General features: G+C 36.9%; 1 protein-coding gene across 2 annotated transcripts in view; it reads left to right on the forward strand.

Moving 5' to 3' along the window:
- The window catches only part of XIRP2 (xin actin binding repeat containing 2), a 71,588-nt gene that overhangs the window by 26,612 nt on the left and 24,463 nt on the right, over positions 1 to 20,513 (forward strand). The window contains exon 3 of one of the 2 annotated variants that reach the window (XM_019804422.2): positions 2,872 to 3,024. In XM_019804422.2, coding sequence (XP_019659981.1) covers positions 2,872 to 3,024 — 153 coding nt within the window. The remainder of the gene's footprint in view (positions 1 to 2,871; positions 3,025 to 20,513) is intronic. The other variant, XM_019804423.2, reaches the window with a different exon arrangement.

A 20,513-nucleotide genomic window follows, 5' to 3' on the forward strand; every position in this document is an offset into this window, starting at 1 on the left:
TTCTCCTGGTCCTCAGCCAGATGGCATTTGGTTGAACCTAAATAAAAGTCATGCCAGTGGAAAGGCAGTGGTCTGAGGGAGAGTCTTCGAAGAGAAGGGGAAGGTAACATTCATTAAGCAATGAATTAAAATGCCAGATTCTGCATTGTGCAATTTTATTTCCTTTATCTTTTTTAACACAAGAAATGTGTGGAAAATATATTGCTATTCCCAGTTTATAAGAAATAAAACTTGAACTCTGGTCCAAGGTTTTAAGTAACAGAACTGGGATTAGAATCACTATTTGTCCAACTCCCCAAACTCTTACTTCTACTATGTTCAAGGACCCAATGACAGTTCTTTGTGAAGAAAAGATAATTGTGTAATATATTAACTTAGGTCAGTGTTAGGTAGTTAAATTACCTTATTATTAAAATAACTTAATATTAAGTAGGTACTGTGTTAGGTATTTAAATTAACTTGTTAATAAAATGACTTAATTATAATGGGCATACCTATTAAGTTCCAAATCTTATTTCTGAGTCCAAGAATAAGAAACATTGAGTAAGGATAAACCTACAAATGTTTAACACAAAGCCACCTGTTCTGTGGTCATTTACAATAACGTGAACTAGTTGAACTGTATAGCACATGGGGCTAAACAAGGCAAAGTCACCACTATGCTCTCCATCAGAGCAAGGAAACCTCACTCCAGCTCATGCCCACAGACTGCTCCTTGAGCAAGTCCGGCCATCTCACATATGTAAACCTTCATTTACAAGCTGAGCGGAATAAAGAAACCATGTCACCAGCACTAAACTACAGTTCAAAGGACTTCCTCACTTAGGTGGGTGAGCAGCAGTGATAGTGTAATAGTACGACTACTGATAAAATCAATTAACCATGTGCATTTTTGCACGTGTAATATGGTCTGATTCCAAAGCACAGTGCTAAAGGAAAGGAATGGGTATATTTGGTTTTTTAATCCATTTCGTAGAGGACAGGCAACATGTGCAGTATAGGAACTGGTATTTTTGTGAAAATGCACTTACTAGGAAAGTATTCAGTCATTAACATAATTACCGAGGCTTACTAGATTAATTTGCAGATGATTTGGGCATTGTTTATAGTTGTTGGAAAGAGTAGGCTTCTTCTTAACAAAATTGCCTTAATTTCCATAATTTAATACTCATATATTATCTGTTTGATCAATCGAGGAAGGCCACTTACGTACATTAAATGTCAGGGAGGGATATAAGAAATACTGTGGCCTTAACTCACCCTTTCCCTTCTTTATCTTAAATTTTAAAATAAATGCCACACTTTCTCTTGAACTTATCTTGTATCAAACAGCAGTAACTGACCAGGATTTACATTTGAAGTTTGTTGCAGAATTTGCTAGAATATATACCTAAAACATTTAAGTCTACATTCTTATCCCTTCTTCCCATGCAGCAAATATGCATATTCTTAGCTATCAGATGGTGCATGGAATTGGGGAAAGGTTATGAATTTGAAAAAGCAACCATTTGAATTTGCTAGTAATTCAGATAATCCCAATTATTAATTCATTCTCCAATATTTTGGAATATGAGAAACCCCAAGATTATAGTTGTATTTTTAGTATCTGTTTAAGAAACCATGTATTGGGTCATGATTTCAGGATCCCAGGAGTCCGCAGTCCATGTTAGGGGAACTTGAGCTCACGGGCATCCAGTTACTTCCAGGTCTCAAGGCTTCAGGGTTACGTCAGGACTGGGCCAGACCTCAGGAGACCTCCTGTGATTTGAAGGGTTGCTGAATCTCTTCCCGGATTTTAAGGAGTCCTAGAAGCTTCCTGGAGGAGGGCTGGTTGGCATGGGGCCTGTTTGCTTGAGAGTTGTCATCCCATCTGGGCTTGAGGGCCTGCTGGGCTGGGGAGTGTGTTGAATCATGCAAACCAAAGCCCTTAAGGTACTGCACTTCCCACAGGGGCATAAGATCTGATACGGCTCCTCAGTGTTTTTCAAGTTGCTACAAATGATGCCTGCTGAATTAGGCTTTCTGTTCTGCAAAATGCCAACAATAGCCTAGAATCCTTCTAACCCTAAACCTTCTAAGCTAAGTCCTGGGGTATGCCAACCCCGGAGTAGTTGTTTTTATGCCTGTCCTTTAGTACCACTGATAAAGACAGACAGCAGCCACTAAGACAGATATGGGTTTAAATTCCAGCTTCTACTCACACCCCAGCTATGAGACTTAACAAGCTGCCTTACTTGCCCGAACCTCAATTCCCCCATTTTAAAATGAGAATAAATGCCCATATCTCACAGAATATGGAGAAACATCAAATGACAAGATATATGTAAACACACAGAAATCACTCAGCACTAATATTAAGTAGTTGTTACTATTACTGATATTGACATTTTTGCATAAGAGAGGCTTATTTTATTCATCTTTAATGATTTAAATACATTTTGGAATGAGTCAAATGTTTTTAATATTCTTGATAATGTGTTGCTTATGTAGACACTTGTGATTTTAATGACAACTTTACTGTGGGTTAAAATTGAATCTGTTATTATAATTTCTACTAGTCTGTGTATTATTAGAGAAATACATCCTACAGGTCTAATCTCCAGATATCAAAATCTATCTGAGATAAGGAGAATTAACTCAATATTTTGAAGTTCCTTCTGACTTTATATCAAACACTGATAAATGAGAAAACAACATGGAGAGATTATTTTTTATAAGGTTTTCTGTAAGGGCCTACTGAAATAATTGCGTATGTTCATATTTTTTAATATACCACCCATCAATAATTGTCAACTATAAAAAATAATAGCTTGTAAGTCCCATCTTGAGCAGATACAAAGCTGAATTTTCCTTTTTCTTAAATTGCCTTAGATGATGGAGGAATCTGGAATGTGCACAGTGCCTGGTGGTTTGGCCAGAGTGAAGAAACAATTTGAGAAGGACAAATTTGCTTCTTCTTTTAATACCTTGTCTCAGTACCAACACCAGCACCACAACAGATCTGAGCAGGTAATGCGACTGCAGGTAATGGATAAATCACATACGGTCGAAGTGCTCTCATTTCAGTGCCAATGCAGAAAGCCCCCTGTTTGGTGGTACATTTATTTTCATTACTCATTAACAAATATTGTAATTTTAAGATGCTTTAGAAAATCATCTTTAAAGCATATCAATGTATTGATTTACTTACTTGGAGCATTTTGTCATATTTCTAGAGAACCATGCTGGAAGATTTTTCTTCTCAGCTTCTAATGTTTCAAACATAAATAAAAATTAAATAGCCTCGGTTAGTCAACAGGTAAATAGAAATGTTGAGAGCCACGTTTATATTGGGCCTCTGCTTCTAGATTATAATTCATGATAAACTATCTGCTGGTTGTTTGCATAGATCAAATGTTAAGCATTATTTAGTTGATCATTGTGGTGAGTTTTCTGTTTTCTTTAAAATCATCAAAAATTGAATAGTGGAACCCAGATGTTACATAAAACTGCATAATGCAACTTCTACATTTTATCTTATATAAAAGATTTTTCCCCCATTTCATTCCTCCATTACCATATATCACCAAATATTGTCATGGGTTATAATGATTTTTGAATGTGAGAATCTCAGTAATAAAACCCATTAGACTGAGCTCGGCACTTTGAAAAATAGTAATTGCACTGTAAACAGCTGTATTTAGGTCCATATTTTCCATGAGGAAGAGAGTAACTGGGGTACTTCTAAAATTTCGTAATGGAAAATAAAAGGTAGTTTTTTGTTCGGTTGGTTTTTGTGTTAAAAAACAGTCCCTAAGATATTTGGAGTTACCTAAGTTTTTAAAATTAAGGCAATTGTGTGGTATAGTATGGGTGGGAGGAGGAAGTATACCAGATAGGATGATTAAAAATCTGATACGTGAAATAGTATTTGTTTTCTTTGTCTGGCTTTGTCTGAAAAGTATAAACTGTACAATATAAATAGCTCAATGAATTTATGGTAAGATTTATTTTAACTTTTCCCAAAGGAAACAAAACGTAAATAAGAAATTACGATTGGATATACTTGTGGTCTGATATATAGGTCTTGCAACAACATAGGAGTCTTTAAATGAGTCAGTTGTGTATTTGCTTGAAACTGGTCAACAATACAAAATGTTGTTAGTTATCCTTAATAAATTAAGTAACGAATTCCACATAGAAATCTATGTATGTACAGATCCTTTGTTTTGCGGGGAGACATTGTGATAGAGTGTAAGGGCTATGGGACTTGTAGATCTGAGTTCAGAGGCCACCTCTGGCACCTACCGGCTGAGTGACATAGACACAAGGCCACCTTCATGGCGCATGGCCCTGGGTAGCACTCAGGGCCCCATTCTCAGAAGGGCCTGGCACTTAGCTTAATGCTTTGCTATCATCATCTTGAAATTCTTAATAATTTTGAACAAGGGACCCAGGTCTGGCATTCTCATTTTGCACCAGGTCTGGCAATTTATGTAGTCAGTGCAACACAGACCAAATTCATCACCCCTCAACTCTCAATTTCTGATTAAGATCAGACAATTGATGAGGGAGTTGTCCATTTCATGAGGTTACTATGGAGGTCTAATATGACATAGAGCAGTTTCTGTAAAAGTATTTCATTATCCATGAAACTCGAAGTCAGTTAGGACTCTTTAATTGCAAGAGACAGAAAGCCCAACCAAAAGGAACATTGTAGATTCACAAACATGCAGTCTTGTGGAAGGAGATTTGGTGTCAGCTCCAGTGGTTTCCTGGAGCAGCTGGCTTGTACCAACCCTCCGGTTATTAAATGTTTAGGAATGTTGCAAACCAGATAATGTCATGTTAATAGCTTGAAATCCACCACAGTGAGAATGTTTGAAATCGAGAAATTGGCAAATACAACAAATCAGGGATATTCTTTCTTTCTCTCTTTCTTCTTTCCTTTCCTTCTCAACTTTTTCTCTTTTTTCCTTGAGAACCCTTTATTAAATATGTATTTCCTTGCCATTAATGTAAAGGCTCAACATATGCCGCTAGCATAATAGCTAAGAGCATAGAAACTAGAGCCAGATCACTTGCATCCAAATCCTTCCTCCTTCATCTATTAGTGGCGTGACATTAGGCAAGTTCTTAGCTTATCTCTGCCTCAGTTTCCACAATTATAAAGTCAAGATCATAACAGTACCCACCTCATAAGTTTGTTAGGAGGATTAAATGGATTATATTTGTAAAGTGCTTAACACTGTGCCTGGCCCATTGTAAGCATTACACAGTGTGTGCTTTTAAAAATAATAATAATAATTTCACCTTAAACATATTTCTTTTTTTTTTTTAACCTCACTTCTTCTGGGCTGCTCCCATTCTCACCCAGGTTTCCCCCAGATTGTAGCGAAAAAGATGCAGAGGAAAAGATCCTTTTCCCAGAAGTTTCAGTAACAAGCTTTCTTACTGCATCTAATTGGCTCTAAATGGAACGAACACTCATGTTCTTCCTAGAACTAATTGCTACAGCTGGGGGACACTGATTGGCTGAAGCCTCTATACCTGTTGGGCTAAGTGGAAGTTCTCAGCATTCAGTTATCAAGGGAGAATAAATGGATACTGGGTAAAAGCAAAACCAACAGCAGCAACATACAAAAGTTATACACACACACACACTCACGCACACACCTGCTATAAGCTTCTTGTGAATGTAATCTATTATTATAATCTATAGGTCCTACTCTGGAACATGAAATATTAATGTATGTGAGTGTAATAAATAAAACCATACTAGAAGTCTATCTGCAGGACCCTGGGCCTGTAGTAACCTCTCTGAACTTCAGTTTTATTATCTACGTGTGGACATGCTAGTAATGCCCAACAATTCCATGAGGACTGACTAAGCCTAGGTCATAATGCCACGTAAGATAAATAATATATGAAGGAAACATGTTAGAATAAACTAATAAATATCTTTTATTGAACTGTATGCTGAAGTCTGTGGGAAGATGAAAGAAAAAAGTCATCTGTACCTTGGAAAATGAAATGACTAATTTATAATCCTTATTAGAAATTTGAGATACATGTCAAATTTGGTTATAGAGGGGAAAAAGAAAAAATCTTGTCTTAGATACTCACTTAAACTTTTAAAGCTATTAAATGTGTTCTAAAAGCTGCTTCTCTTACCAGCGGGGATTGAGGATGTTTACAGGTAGAGGCGGGTAGTTAATTCTGTTTTACCTAAGCTGTTGTCCATCCAGATGGTGTTTTCAGTCTTCGCTTGTTGAAAGTACTTGAGATTTATCTCTCTGCTAAGTCTGCCCCTGGCCAAAAAAAAATTTATTTTGTTAATACATAAAAATTAATATTCATTTGAAAATCAAGTTTAATTAGAGTTAAAAGAAAGAACATTTGTTTTGAATTTCTGACAATATTTAATGTCATAATTAGTAATAATCGTATAAGGTGTAATAATTAAGTTCAATCTGCCTCTCTCCTTTCTAATATACTGAAGTCAGATGTTTCAGGGTAATTAGCTATTTGGTAGTCGTTTGGGAGATGAGCAACGGGGCTAGACATGTTTTGGAAATTAAGCTATCTCTCAGGTTCAAGGTCCCTCTGTCTGCTGATTGATCAGACTATTTTATCAGACTGCCTTTTATTCAAAAAGAGGTTCTGAAATAGGAAGAAAGAAGGAGGTATAAAATATAGGAACTTTCACTTATAATCTGAGATAATGCCCTATTTATATATTCTAGACTTGTCATGCTTTGTGGTTCTGCCTCTTGTAGTGCGGCATCACTGCTAGCCTGTGAAGCATGCTTATGTAAATTAGAAAAAGCAGCCACTCTGGACCATCCGAGCCACTGGGCGAGGGAGGCATGGGGCGAGGGTTCAGCTTCTTAAAAGAATGTGTTGGGGAAATGTTATTTAATCTTTTCCCAAATTCTAAAAAGGGTGCCTTGAAATAGGCTGCAGAAGGTATTAGAATACATGTGTTAGTGATGTGAGACTGTCATCGTCTCTTTTCTGAGTTCATGTTCACTTGCTCATACTATGGTTTCTGTATTTTCAAGACTTTTCTTTTCTTTTATTTCTTTTTAAACGGCTTTATTGAGATGTAAGTTGCATACTGTAAAAGCCACCCAATTTAAGTGTACAAAGCATCGGCTGTGCAGTGCATTTACAAAGTCGTGTGTCGTCACTGCCATCCAATGCTACAGCGTCCCCTTCACCCCAAAGTTAAACCTTGGACCCATTAGCAGTCTAAGACATTCCTTTTTGTGCCATATTTTCACACTCAGGGTTTGACCTTCATCTTCTCATAGGATTGTTTTTGTTTTCTTTCCGCCATACTTTCGCCGTCCTGAGTAGCTCTTCTCTTATTAATTTTGAAGTCCTGGAAGCCTGTACTCTTTTGGGGTTGCTTGGTTTGGGTTTTTTTGTTTTGGGGGGGTTTTTTTGGTTGTTTTTTTTTTTTTTTTTTTTTTTTTTTTTGCCTAAGTGGCTTAAGTGGGAAGGAGCAGATGGAGCTCCAAAAATTTGGGAAGTAATCGGTGCACCACAGCACTTAGGCAATTGCTTTTATGTCAAGAGTGTGAAGCATTCCCGACCTTCACTCCCGGCAGCCACCTCTCCTGCGGACCCAGAGGAAGCTGCGAGACAGCATGTATCTGCATCTATCCACTGTTTCAAACATCTGAATGTAAACATTAGTGCTCTGGAAAATTACGTGGATTTGAAACAATCCCTAGACAATTTTGGGTTGATAGAAAACACTTTTGACAGCTTGCGACAGATATAATCTGACATCTGTGTGTTTTAGACTCTTTAGAGATGATCCATAATTATTTTCTAGCAGACTAAACATATTTTTTATCAGCAAAATGTCCACATTGCAAAGCACGTCTCATGTATGCACTTTAAACCTACCTTTAGCTTTGTGCCGCGTACATAATTCTTCAAGGTCATAGCTTTCTATTAATAGCCCCAACCTAACCTAGATCTCCATGAACAGATATGCTTGTGATCAAAAGCGTGTCTCGTATTGTCTTTTAATTGTGTATACTGTTTTTTTTTAACGACGCTTACGACTTAAAGTAGCGTCACTCACACGGGAAGTTCAGGCGGTGGTTAGGCCTGGTAGCTCCGAAGCCAGACAGCCCGGGTTACAATCCTCTGAGTTAGCCACCTGATCTCTGTAAAATCAGGATGAAGTAACAGGTGTATTTTAAGACTAAAATAAGATGGTCCATGTAAAATTGCGACTGAAATGTCTGACATCTATGAATTGTTCAGTAAACACCAGCTATTATCATCAGCAGTATTGCCACTAAAGCTAAGAGAGCCTAATCAAGGGGTAATTATTCTCAAAGGAGAATATGATTCATAAACATTTTATGTTTATGTAAAAAGACAAAGAAGGATAACATTGCTCTATGCCTCACACCTCACACACCTCGACTTTTTTTTTTTCTTTTTCCAGTTCTTTGGCCCTTAGAGACAGAATCATTTCCTAGGAGCTCATTAAGTAATTAAAGATTAGTTTAAAATCAACATCCCTCTGAATGCTTTGGGCATCTGTTATTCTGGAGGAGTCAGTAACTTTAGTGCATATTTTAAAAATTTTAATAGCAGGTCTCCCTTTGAGGAAAAAGTGCTTAACCCCAACTCTAGGAAATGACAAGATGAGGGGGCTCTCGGAGAAAGCCAAAGAAAGGAATATGTACATAGGATGTACTTTGCACAGGGACACTGCAGCCCTGGAACGCCATTATGAATAAAAGCATGGTTTTCAAGTGGGAGCAAATGAATAACATAGCATTTGCTTTTGAAGACTGCTGTATTCACAGTATTGTAACACTACGTACTGAGAGGAAAATATAATTAATACATGAATTGAATCAGGGAAGAGAGAAAAAAGCCTACCCTGCTCGAATAAATGAGGAGAAGAGAAAGAGTTGAGGCAGTGTTGAATTTTTTCCATCTCTACAAGTGCTGTGGCTTCTGAGCTGGTTTTAGCTGATGTGTGGAAGGGAGAGAAAAACATTTGTAAGGGGTAGGACCTACCTTGTGACATTTTCTGGTTTGTGCTTCGAAACAATGAAGGTAAAATACATTCCTCCAATTGTCTGAATAAAGTACAGTGGTTTTTTTTTTTTTCAACATACAATGCTAATATGTACAAATACTAAGAAATAAGGGCTGCTATTTGCCAGAGAACCGTTTCTTTTCCTGACACCAGCCAGGGAATCATCCTGACCTTTCTCCAGATAGGCCAACAAATACACATAAATTTCCCACAGACCAAACCATTTAAACCATCTTCTACAACTCTTTCTCAGGGCCTATTGCGAGTGAGATTTGGTACTGGAAAGAACACAATAAGATTAATTTTTGATTGCTGACTCAGAATCAGAAGACGAAGAGTTTGCTAAATAAAGCAAGCAATAAAACAATGGCCTCAACCAACTGAGGTCTGTAACCCACTAAAAGCCAGACCTGCACAAGCTGGTTTATGCAGAATTCAGTTCACTGGAGTTATTAACCAAAACATCCCAGTTCCTGATGCCATACAGCAAACCAGCTTTGCTCTACACTGATAACTCAGTTTCCTTTTCAGTTCACCAAGAAGTAGAAATGCAAACTTTGATCCATTTGTGGGCTTGGAGATGCACATTTGATAAACCCACTTTTTCACCTCTACTTTTACATTCAAAACTATCTCTGTTATGTTCATGATTGGCCGTTTCATGGCTGCTTTTCACACCTGTGCCCTGGCCATGGCTGCCTTGCCACCTTGTCACGGGTGACGTTCCCATTAACTCAGTCTCCATCTGTGTCTCTTCTCTTCCTATCCATGTCTATCTTCCTATAGCTCTGTAGGTCTTGGGGGAAAGTCCATACTTTTTTTCCTAGAGAAATCAAATCGAAAAGAATTATATTTTGTAAAAACAATTCCTTCTCAAGTTGCAAGGTAAATTAACTGCAGTTAGTACTACTCGCACCAACTATAATGAAAACAAAAGCAAAAACACAAACTAAACTCCGTAAGAAATTGTATTTCTCAGGATGAAAGAAAGGTTTTCCTACCGGCCCCAACAAACCCTGCTTCCATGACAGCCTGCACGAGCCTGGTTTGTCTAGAAGTCTACCTCACACTCCGTATGAAGCCCCTGCTCCGTGCTTCTACCGAGGCGACCCCGTTTGGGGTACAGCAGTGTAACGGTGGTGGGTCTTCAGAAGTCCTCTGTCTACCGGTTTCTACATCACCCGGAGCCAGAAGCAGGACAGCTTTTCAGAGCCCTTGACTCATCCCCTCCTAGCTCTTCTCTGACAAGATACGGATTTAGAATCAAACCATTCTCCCTATGAGGATGAGACATGGAGTCTCTGAGGGAACTCAGGTCCCCTGAGTCACCTAGGCCTCAGTAAGGTTGGATCCTCAAGTGTAGGTTAATACGCTGGAACTCCCCAGGCAGCCCAGGTCATTCTGATGAAATTGTTCTGGCATGTGGCCAGGGACAGGGGAATGGTACAGCTCTCTGGAAGATCCTGATGTGCAGCAATGAACACAGCAGTGCAAACCTGAGTCAGGATTTGTTAGCCCAGAGATGACCGCTTCTCTGACCCTCTTAGCTTCCCATCAAGGCTTCTCCTCTGCCCACCTCAGTCTTCTGCAGTCTGATAGCAGGCCCTCCTGTTTATATTGACATTTCTCTTTGGATGCCTATATTATCGGTCAAAGAATAGAACAGGGACTGTGGAGAACAGAGAAAGAGCGAGCTTAAGGAAATTATGATGAATATAATAAATGTCAATCAGCCAAACAACCAATTTAGTGGTACCCCCAAGCCCAGTGAGCTCCTTTGTTAATTTCAGACACTATTGAAATACTATTATTTGTATATATACAAAGATATATTTAAACATTAAAAATAAACTAAATAATTTAATGATATAAATGAACTAAGGAAAGATACATCAAATTTTTTAAGGTAAGCCAATTAGAATAAAGATAAACTAAAAAATGAATGAATTTATTAGCTTAGGCCACACTAATGTACCAGTAATTAACGAAAACTGAGATTTAATTCCTTATTATTGTAATCTTTGATCAAAAAAACTTTAATTTTATTGGATTATACAGTCTGTACACCTAATGTCTCTTGAGTTTGTACCTTTAATACTTCTATACAAATATTATTTTCTGAAAGACACAGGATTTAATTATAAAGTGATCACCTTTATTAAATAACGTAGTAAACCTGCTCAGAGTCACTTGGCTCTTTCCTTAACTAAACCAATGCGTGTGCTTGCCCCAAGACGTAAGGTGTGCCCATTAAGTGCAATAAGACTAACGTCTGTGATCTACTGACGTCATTTGCATTACTTTGGAGCCACACACTCTAACTCAACATCTCGGATGTCCCCAGGTGAAGTCCACGGTAATTGCTAACTGCCTGCTGAGGTGTGACCATAAAATCTTAGTCATGGTTGCTTTGCAACTTCCAATTTCAGCTTCTTTCTGCAGAATCTGTTGGTATGTGTGCTCTCCTGCTAGTGCTTGGAGGGATTCACTCCTTCCTCCCCTGGGGCAGCATGTAGGACTCTGCAGTGCATCATTATAAAAGGAAACTCATTCTAACCCCACACTCGGAAGACACTGGCAAAATGTTTGCCTTGGTCCTTTGTGGAAACGGTCTTCTTGGTGAAATAGTGCAGTCTGTCCAGTGCATGCATTCAGCCTGGGCTCTTTATGCTGTTAATAACTAAATGAGCTAATCTGCCTGGTGACTTGGAAGGGTTGAGAAATATTATCCTATGGAGGGTGCCCTGGCACTATTTCTCAGGCTGTCAGAGCCTACAAAAACCCCTAAGACTGAGTTGCAGCACAGATGGAAGTGTTTTCAAAAAATCCCGAACTGGTTGCTGTTCTACTATTCATCTTACTCGTGCTCCAAAATAGAATTTGTAAGAGCAATGTTTACCCCAATTATTGGAGTACCACTACCACAGCTCTTCTTCTTAATGGTATTGCGGGTTTCTGTAAACCTATTTGTTCTTATAGAACCCATTTTCAATTTCATTTGCAGAAGACAAGTGTGCTTACAGATACACCCTTCACTCCTTTCAAGTAAAATGAATTGGGATTGCTCTAGGGGAAAAGGAGTGGTATTGTTGGCTCCTATCTCAGAGCCCAGGGTTGTTGAGAGAGTGTCACCTGGACCCTTACCACAAAACACAAAATCACTGCCCAGAGTTTCATATTCCCAGTGATCCCCAAAGTATCTGATGTTGATGAAGACGTAAAACAGACATTGGGACGTGATGGGATTTTATGTCATCTTGTATGGGAGGTGGGAGCCACAGAGGGAAAGCTGGAAGAAGGAATGCATTGACATAGCCCCTCCTTCAATTTGAAATCTCATATTAGTTTAAAAATAGAAATGTGCTCTTTGTATAATTATACTTAATAGAATTCTCAAATATAGAAACAATACATTATACTAATTAAAGTTGCTTTATTTTTGAATTGTTAGAATGGCAGGCTGTGGGATTTTAAGTTCATAAACTTTGCTAGTTTTTGAGGAGCAAGGAAAATTTTAACAAAAGAAACCTTAACATTACAGAATCATTATGCTTGTAGAAATTAGTAGAAGCTGCAAAATATTTTTTCTACGGTTACTTTTATGAAAATGGGTGTTTTCTGTAAGCACTTGACATAAGATAGGTAGTATTAGCTCTTTCTACTTCTGCATCTAGTATTTCTCAAAACAAACCCATCCTCATGGGTCTTTGAAAATTATTAGATTGAGACACGTTCGTCTATTCTTTGCATGTTCATTCATTAGTTTGCATATTACAAACAGATTAGCATACTCCCCACCTCCCCCCCCCCCCAAAAAAAAAAACCTGGGAAAATACAAGGCCTGAGAAAAGGAAGGGACATTAGAACATTCTGTCCTCAGCACCATTCTATTGCAGAGATAACTGTCTGGAATATTGCTTGGGAAATTTATTTTTTCCAGCTTCTATGCAGATCTTAAGATCACAGCACATGGAATAAGATTACATTTTCTTCCAACAGGCTTTTCATGTGCTTATTCTTTATTCCTCTCTGTCCAGAGTCACTTACCATGGTAAGGAGCAAGTTATTATTCATCTCTTTAGGAACCAGCTGAGGGTACTTCATTTCCTACCCCATCAGGACAAGGCCCATTATATACCAGCCACCAGATTGATACCAACAGGGGGAGCCAAGCGCTCAATCTATCTTCCTTACCCTGGGGGAAATACCAGAGTGCTAAAGACAGCATTCTGCTATGGCATTTGAAATTCATTCCGGTCTTCAGGGTACAAATTACAAAAATTGTATGGCATTTGAAATTCATTCCGGTCTTCAGGGTACAAATTACAAAAATTGAATACTAGAATTCACATCACACGGTGTTCAGAAATATTTCAGGGAGATTTGGGGGATATTTGATGAAGTTGGCACTTTAGGCTGGGGTTCAGTTTGTGAGCCTTTTATCATAAATATTTTGTGCCATAATTCTAAAAATATCAACAGTTCCCCCCAAATCATATTGCCTTTTTTTTTTTCTTTTGGAGGATTAAAAAAGGAATTTTCCGTTTCTTCCCTCACTCCTTTTCCTCCATGTCCTTATTTTTCTAGGCCTTTTTCATTACTAGAGGGAATTATGATAATGACAAAGTATGCCATCAAGTGTGGGTAAAGAAAATAGACAAAGAAAAGAAGCAATAATTTGCGGGGAGGAAGGAGCGTGAAAAAACTATGCATGAGAGAATTATAGACACACACAGAACTACTTTTTCTATATCAGAACCAAAAGCAAATATGTTGATTTGTTCCTATAAAAATAGTGGTGAGACAGACAATATCTTTTCATACAAAATTCAGGTTAAATCATTTAATAATCATGGGCTCTGTGTTTGACACTCTCAGTATAATCTCTCTTCTTATCATCTTGAGATATGTGATCAAATATTTATCTGAATATTTATCTGAGTATTTGAAGAAAGTTCTAAAGACCTATCATTCCTTTTTATCAATTCCTGTTTGAATCTCATCTGCTCTGATTCATCCTTAAAGAACAAACTAGATCTTCAGTTATGGGTAGGTTTTCTGTCCTTTATAATGCACTGGTATTGATAAGCTTAATTGGGAAGATATCCATTACAGATCAGAGAGTACATCCTTAAATTTCATTTCATCTGATTTTTTTCTATAAATCGAAAGGAGTTAAATGGCTCATTTTTTCGTTAATTGCTGATATATTTTTTTATGTAAAATGAAACTATGTAAGCATACACTTAAAGCAATAGTCCTTGGTCCTTTTTAGTAAGAACCTCTTTTCGATTTTGAGACCTCTTGAACTCCTGGCATTGATTTTTTGTATTTGTCAAAACTTTGCACTTCACGACCAATATTATATTGATAGAAAAGATGTTTCACTGAACCACCAGCCCTAAAAGAAAGAAAAAAAAATGTGTAGTTACCTGCTCTAGTAGTGAAAACAATATTGTAGTGAAAGACCCAGTGATTTTTAAAGAGTTAACGCACAATACAAATTACTGCACGTGATTATTAATTTTTGGATTCTTTGAAGGCATCTCAGAATTGTGCTGTTCTTCAGTATATTTAACTGGTTGAAGATAATGGCTCTCCTTTTTCTTGTCCCTACCTTAAGCACACTCTAAGCACATAATAAGTGCATGGTCAATACATCACTTACAGCTTTTAGGTGTTAATAACATTGGTTCAAAATGGGGCTGATGGAATTCATACGAAAACATTATTTTCATGGTATATGTTTGCTGTTTTTAAAATCTTGCATATCATTCTTCCTTCAATCCCTTTTATGTGTAATCAACACGTGGAATTTTAGAATGATAGAGTTTTAAAGAAATTAGACACTATACAAGTACGAAGAGCCTTCTATGTTTCCTGATGCATACAACACTCAATTCATGGTAGCCCTTCATATCTATCTCCTTCAGTGCTTCCCCACTCTCTGTCCCTGCAGATTACAAATGGGGATTCTAAGTGAGACTGAAATTAGTTGTAACTTATTTACCTGATTTCTCGCTGAATTGATGACAAACTCCAGCTATAATCTAATATTCCTGTCTGCCACTTCAATCTCTTTTCATTCCCCATGTTGCTAGTAGATACATTCACCAGTAAAACTGCACCTAGTTACCCTTTTATTTTTCCCCATTTTTTTTTTTAAGATTTTTTATTTATTTATTTGACAGAGATAGAGACAGCCAACGAGAGAGGGAACACAAGCAGGGGGAGTGGGAGAGGAAGAAGCAGGCTCATAGCGGAGGAGCCTGATGTGGGGCTCGATCCCATAACGCCGGGATCACGCCCTGAGCCGAAGGCAGACGCTTAACCGCTGTGCCACCCAGGCGCCCCTATTTTTCCCCATTTTTGCTTATTTTGAAGAAAACCCAAGTGATCAGAATAATTCATTTGTAGCCATAATTGATAATTACACTGCCTTGTTTGCACAGATAATCTTGAAATGGTTGCATCAGAGCCAAATCTATTTTATTGTGTTTCTTCCTTCTGTTTGGATTTTATATAAAGATTCAAAATGTCATTCCTCCCAATGAACAAGACTGATGGCCATAGAGACTCAGAGGGACAGTAAAAGAAGGAGGAAGTATTGTATAAGAGGAACTCTTATCCGACCTCTTAGCAGGCAAATTGTACTCTCAGTGTCTTCCTACATGTACTTGTAATGTCACATAGAACATATGTTGCCAAGAAATATGCCCAAATCAATTCCGTTATAAGACATAAATAGTGTTTTCTACCATGTTTTCTGTTGTCAAACATAAACACCTTTACTTACGCTTTTAGCTGGTTTCCATTTGGTTAAGAAGGCCTCAGCATTATGAATAATACTTTTTTAGCAGAGGTAGTGGGCACTTCTCATTCTTTTTCACATTTGAAACTCCTTCTATACTTGGGAACTCCTCTATGCAATGAGCAAAATCAGGCTCCATTAGGAGAAGCTGCAAATACCACACACTTGTTCTCCTAGACTTCCCGGTATCTAGTACCCAGACATATGAACTAGGTTGGACTAATCAGACACTCCCAACTCAGACTTTGCATAAAGAAACGATGAAATGACATGAGAAGCAGGAACTATGTGGAATTAATCTTAATTATGGCTGGTGGCAGGAGATTAGCAACATCCAATTTCAAGAAATAACTATTCTAGAAGCAACATCCATTATATAGTATTGATAGCTTCAGCAGTGAATGTGTGTCTGTGTCAGCAGCATGGGTGCGTTCAACAGATGGTTCTGCAGCATTATTCAGCTCTGTTACTGACTACAAAACCTCCAAGTCTTATTTTCTGGAATCCTGGAGATTCCATGAATTCCACTCCCCACCTCTGCCACCCAATGTCTCTTTAACAAATTACCTTTACTGTTTAAATCACTCAGACTCTGATGCTTGAAAATAGGAGCTGTGACTGGATAAAAAAAAAAATATATATATATATATATACATATATCTGTAATATACAATTCTTAACATTCTTAATTTATTGTCTAATTGATAGTCATACAACAGGACTTTTAAGAAAGAGTAAGTGTGGGAAGAAATGCATAATTGTAGATTAAATCACTATCAACTGACTGTTCACTAGGTATTAGTTTATGAAAGATGAGCTAGAAAAACTGAATAGGTGATCATAAAGCCACTCTCTGGCCAGGTCTCTGTAGAGTATTTCCATGTCCTAGCAGCCAGAATGATTTGGAAGGGTCATAATATGCACAGGCACCTTTTTGCTTATCTCTCTTTGAATAAACCCCCCAAATCCACTACTTCTCTGGTGGAAAAAAATGTATATATTAGAACTTGTTTCTTCTTTAGTTTCTGGGCTTCATTCTATAATGAAAAATTCATGGTAAAGTTCAATGGTAAAATTCATAGACAGAGCCAAAGATGATTTACTTTCATCCCATCTTTTCTTTCTTTCCTTTTTTTTTTTTTTGCCTTGCTTACTGTGTAAATAGCTGACACAAAGTATATGTGCAATGAATATCTGTTAAGTAAAGATAGCAAACACTAATGTAGCACTTATGAGCCAGGTGTTCACTTATATTAACTTACTTCCTCCTCATAATAACCTTCTGACATAAGCACTGTTATTATTTCCTGATTAGTACTTTTTATTTGGGGGGTTGGGGAGAGGACAAGAAATGGACACATTGAAGGGTTAAGTAACTTGCCCAAAGAAAGTGAGCAGAAGTGATCCCAACTCAAGAAGGATGACTCTGGAGTCTATGCCTTATTTTTTTTTTTTATTCGGCTGATAGTCATTAAGCACCCACCATATGTCAGGCACAAAAATTCAATGATGAGTATATTATTTTGCCCTCAAGGAGCTCACTATATCAGAGAAATAGACATATAACAAATATAATTAAAGTGTAATTATTCTATGATAGAAAATATAAATGAGGTTTGTTGGGACACAAGGAGGTGATAAACTTTACTCTAAATGAAAGATGGTCAGGAGGACATCTGAGAGCAGAGAATGTTCCAGCTGAGATTTGAAATAATTTTTCATGAATATAGAATTGCATTCTAGGCAAAAGGAACACCTTATACAAAAGGTTAAATAGTATATTTGTGAATATAGCACGACAAAATTGAGGCATGAAGCTGGAGATATAAGCAAAGCCCAGATAATAAAGAAAATTCTATATTATGTTAAAGAACTATTATTTTATTCTAAGGCAATCAGGAGCCATTGAAGAAGCGTTTTTAAATGAGAGAGTAAGATGAATAGATCTGCACTTAAGAAAGATGTTTCTGGCTCTATAGTGTTGAAATAAAGGGGGTCATATTTAGATGGAAGAAGAAGAGTTAGGAGACAAGGACTTACATGGGTCAGAAGTTTAAGGTAAAGAGAGCATCGACTCGAGAGATAATTAAACATAGAATTGTCAGGGCTTATAAATCTATTGCTTATTGGTAAGGAAGGGGTGGTAATGAAGAGGTAGAATTCTTCTGTCTCTCTATGTTGCTTTGCATTAATTAACATAAGATACATGTAGCCTCTGGTTTCCTTTTTCTTTAAAATATTTTCATTCTTCTTGCAAGCGTTTTATTTGTAATAGCAGTGTTCCTTGAGACTCAAAGTTTTAGCCTCTTTTATTGTGCTTTTATGTTTACTTATATCCTTGTGCCACTTTGGTTTTAAGATGCTTTATGTCTATGTTGGATTGAAATATTGTATACATATGTATATCTTTAACACACATCTACATAAAACTTCTAGAGGGCATCCTTTACTGCAAATTGAATGTTTTTATGTATCCTGCTTTTTTAGTTTGTCAAATAAATATTGTTATTTATATAACTAATATGTTTGATGGCCCAGTTGAGAGTGCATCTTTTATATGTTCCTTTTATGAATCTTCAGCATTTTTGGATGCAGGGATATGGCTCCATAAATAATACTTTTTGGAAAGAAGAGGACAGTCAGAGTTCTAGCAGTTAAAGCTGACATGGCTTATTCAGAAACCTCTTTTTGAAGTCAAATATTTCTACTTTAAAATCAAGTATTTTTTATTAGAAAAGATAAGTTTTGCTCTTAGTAGCTAAATAAGACCAAAGCATAATTATTTTCAGTGAAAAAAGTTGAAATTAATTGAGTGATAATACTTCTCTCAGAGATTTATGTAATAAAACTACTTAATTCATGGACCTGTATTTATTACAAATCTTGCCTCAAGAGAATTTCAAGCTGAGTTTTTTTATTCCATTAAATATATATGTATATATTTTTATATATTGCACAGATCCAGAGATAGACAGATGGATAGATAGATAGATGATTGATAGGCATTTAAGTAGATTGAGATATAATTGTAGAAACTTTTGTTAAAACAATTCTGACAATGCCTAGTGCAACGTGATGGAATAGTTGTTTGGTACTTAGGAGCTATTGGTTGAATAAATACATAAGGGAAGCTATATTAGATCATGTATGTCTAGGGATGCAATGATTTCAAAGGAAAATGTCACCACCTTACCTTTTTAAGTTTCTTTTAATGTTTGCATCATCAGTCTCTTTGGATCTGACAAGCCAACTAGTACATGCTCATAGCTTTACTATTGAGCCAAATAAAAGTGGAGGCTTCACTTCTGAGTATATTGAGTTATACAAAGAATCAGAACTTGCAATCACCTTGATTCTGCTTTCCCCTTGACATCGTTCCCTATTTGTATAGATTAAAAATTAGGATAAAGTATTGTCTTTCACTGTCATCATAAATACCTCAACTTAATTTCTTCATGTCATAATAATTCTGCTCAATGCATTCTGCTGTTTCTAGATGATGCTTGACAACACTTCAATTTCATCACTTGATGAATACTAATTCACTAAAAAAAAATACAAACTGGTCCATTTAGCACCATGAAGATTTTTTTTTAAAGATTTTATTTATTATTTGAGAGAGAGAGAGCATGAGCAGGGAGGAGGAACAGAGGGAGAGGGAGAAGCAGATTCCCTGCTGAGCAGGGAGCCAGACACAGGGCTCTCCATCCCAGGACCCTGGGATCATGACCTGAGCTGAAGGCACACCAGCACCATGAAGATCTTTTTATAAAAAGGCTATTTGAAAATATATTTTTCTATTTTGAAAGGTTCTTTCTCTTTGTGTATGTTTGTTGTCTTTGTGCATTTTTGGTTTCTTGGTACAGGCTTCTCCTCCCTCTGAGGATGCCAATTACTCCTTATAGCATCACCGCACTGCCCATATTCATCCATAGATGTTCTGATCCCTTGCAATATTGTCAAGAGGCCTCTTTCTGAGAATACTTTGTAAAGTGATTGACATGTTATTGTTATACACATCAGCTTCAGTAATTTCACCAACCAATTATGAAATGTTCAGTATCAAAGACTGTTTACTAAAATACCAAAAATAAAAACCATAGGATTATGTGGGAAAATTTTAGAATCTCAATTTTTAAACTAGATTTAAAATTATAAAATTTTCACACTCTTGGAAAAAATGTGACTATTTGCCCATGCACTTAACTCCTTGATATTTAAGGCCAGCGGTGTAGGGGGGTGGGGGGGAGTCATCTGTCTGCCAGGATGCTAAACACTGAGATTTGAAGATGCATGAGTTCAGTTAAATGAGAGGTTCATATTATCAAATAATGATTGTGAAATGTGATAAGTAGATAATAAAGATGTGTACTGACAGGATGGGAATATGACAACAAAAAAAGAAGCAGGAATAAGTAACTCTCTATAGAAAAGTCAGGAAGGTTTTAAACAGAAAATAATTTTTGAGGCATGATTTCAAAAATGTATAGTGAATGTAGAAAAGCCTTAACCTGAAGCTTAAACCCTAAGGAAATCAAATTTTATAGTATAAATTTTTAAAGAAAATTTTTAAAAAATAAAGAAAAAAACCCATGGCAAAAGAAACAGGTTTGAATTTAGACATACCCAAATCTAGAGAAACAC

The sequence above is a fragment of the Ailuropoda melanoleuca genome, chromosome 2 (assembly GCF_002007445.2).
Source record: "Ailuropoda melanoleuca isolate Jingjing chromosome 2, ASM200744v2, whole genome shotgun sequence".
Lineage (NCBI taxonomy): Eukaryota > Metazoa > Chordata > Mammalia > Carnivora > Ursidae > Ailuropoda > Ailuropoda melanoleuca.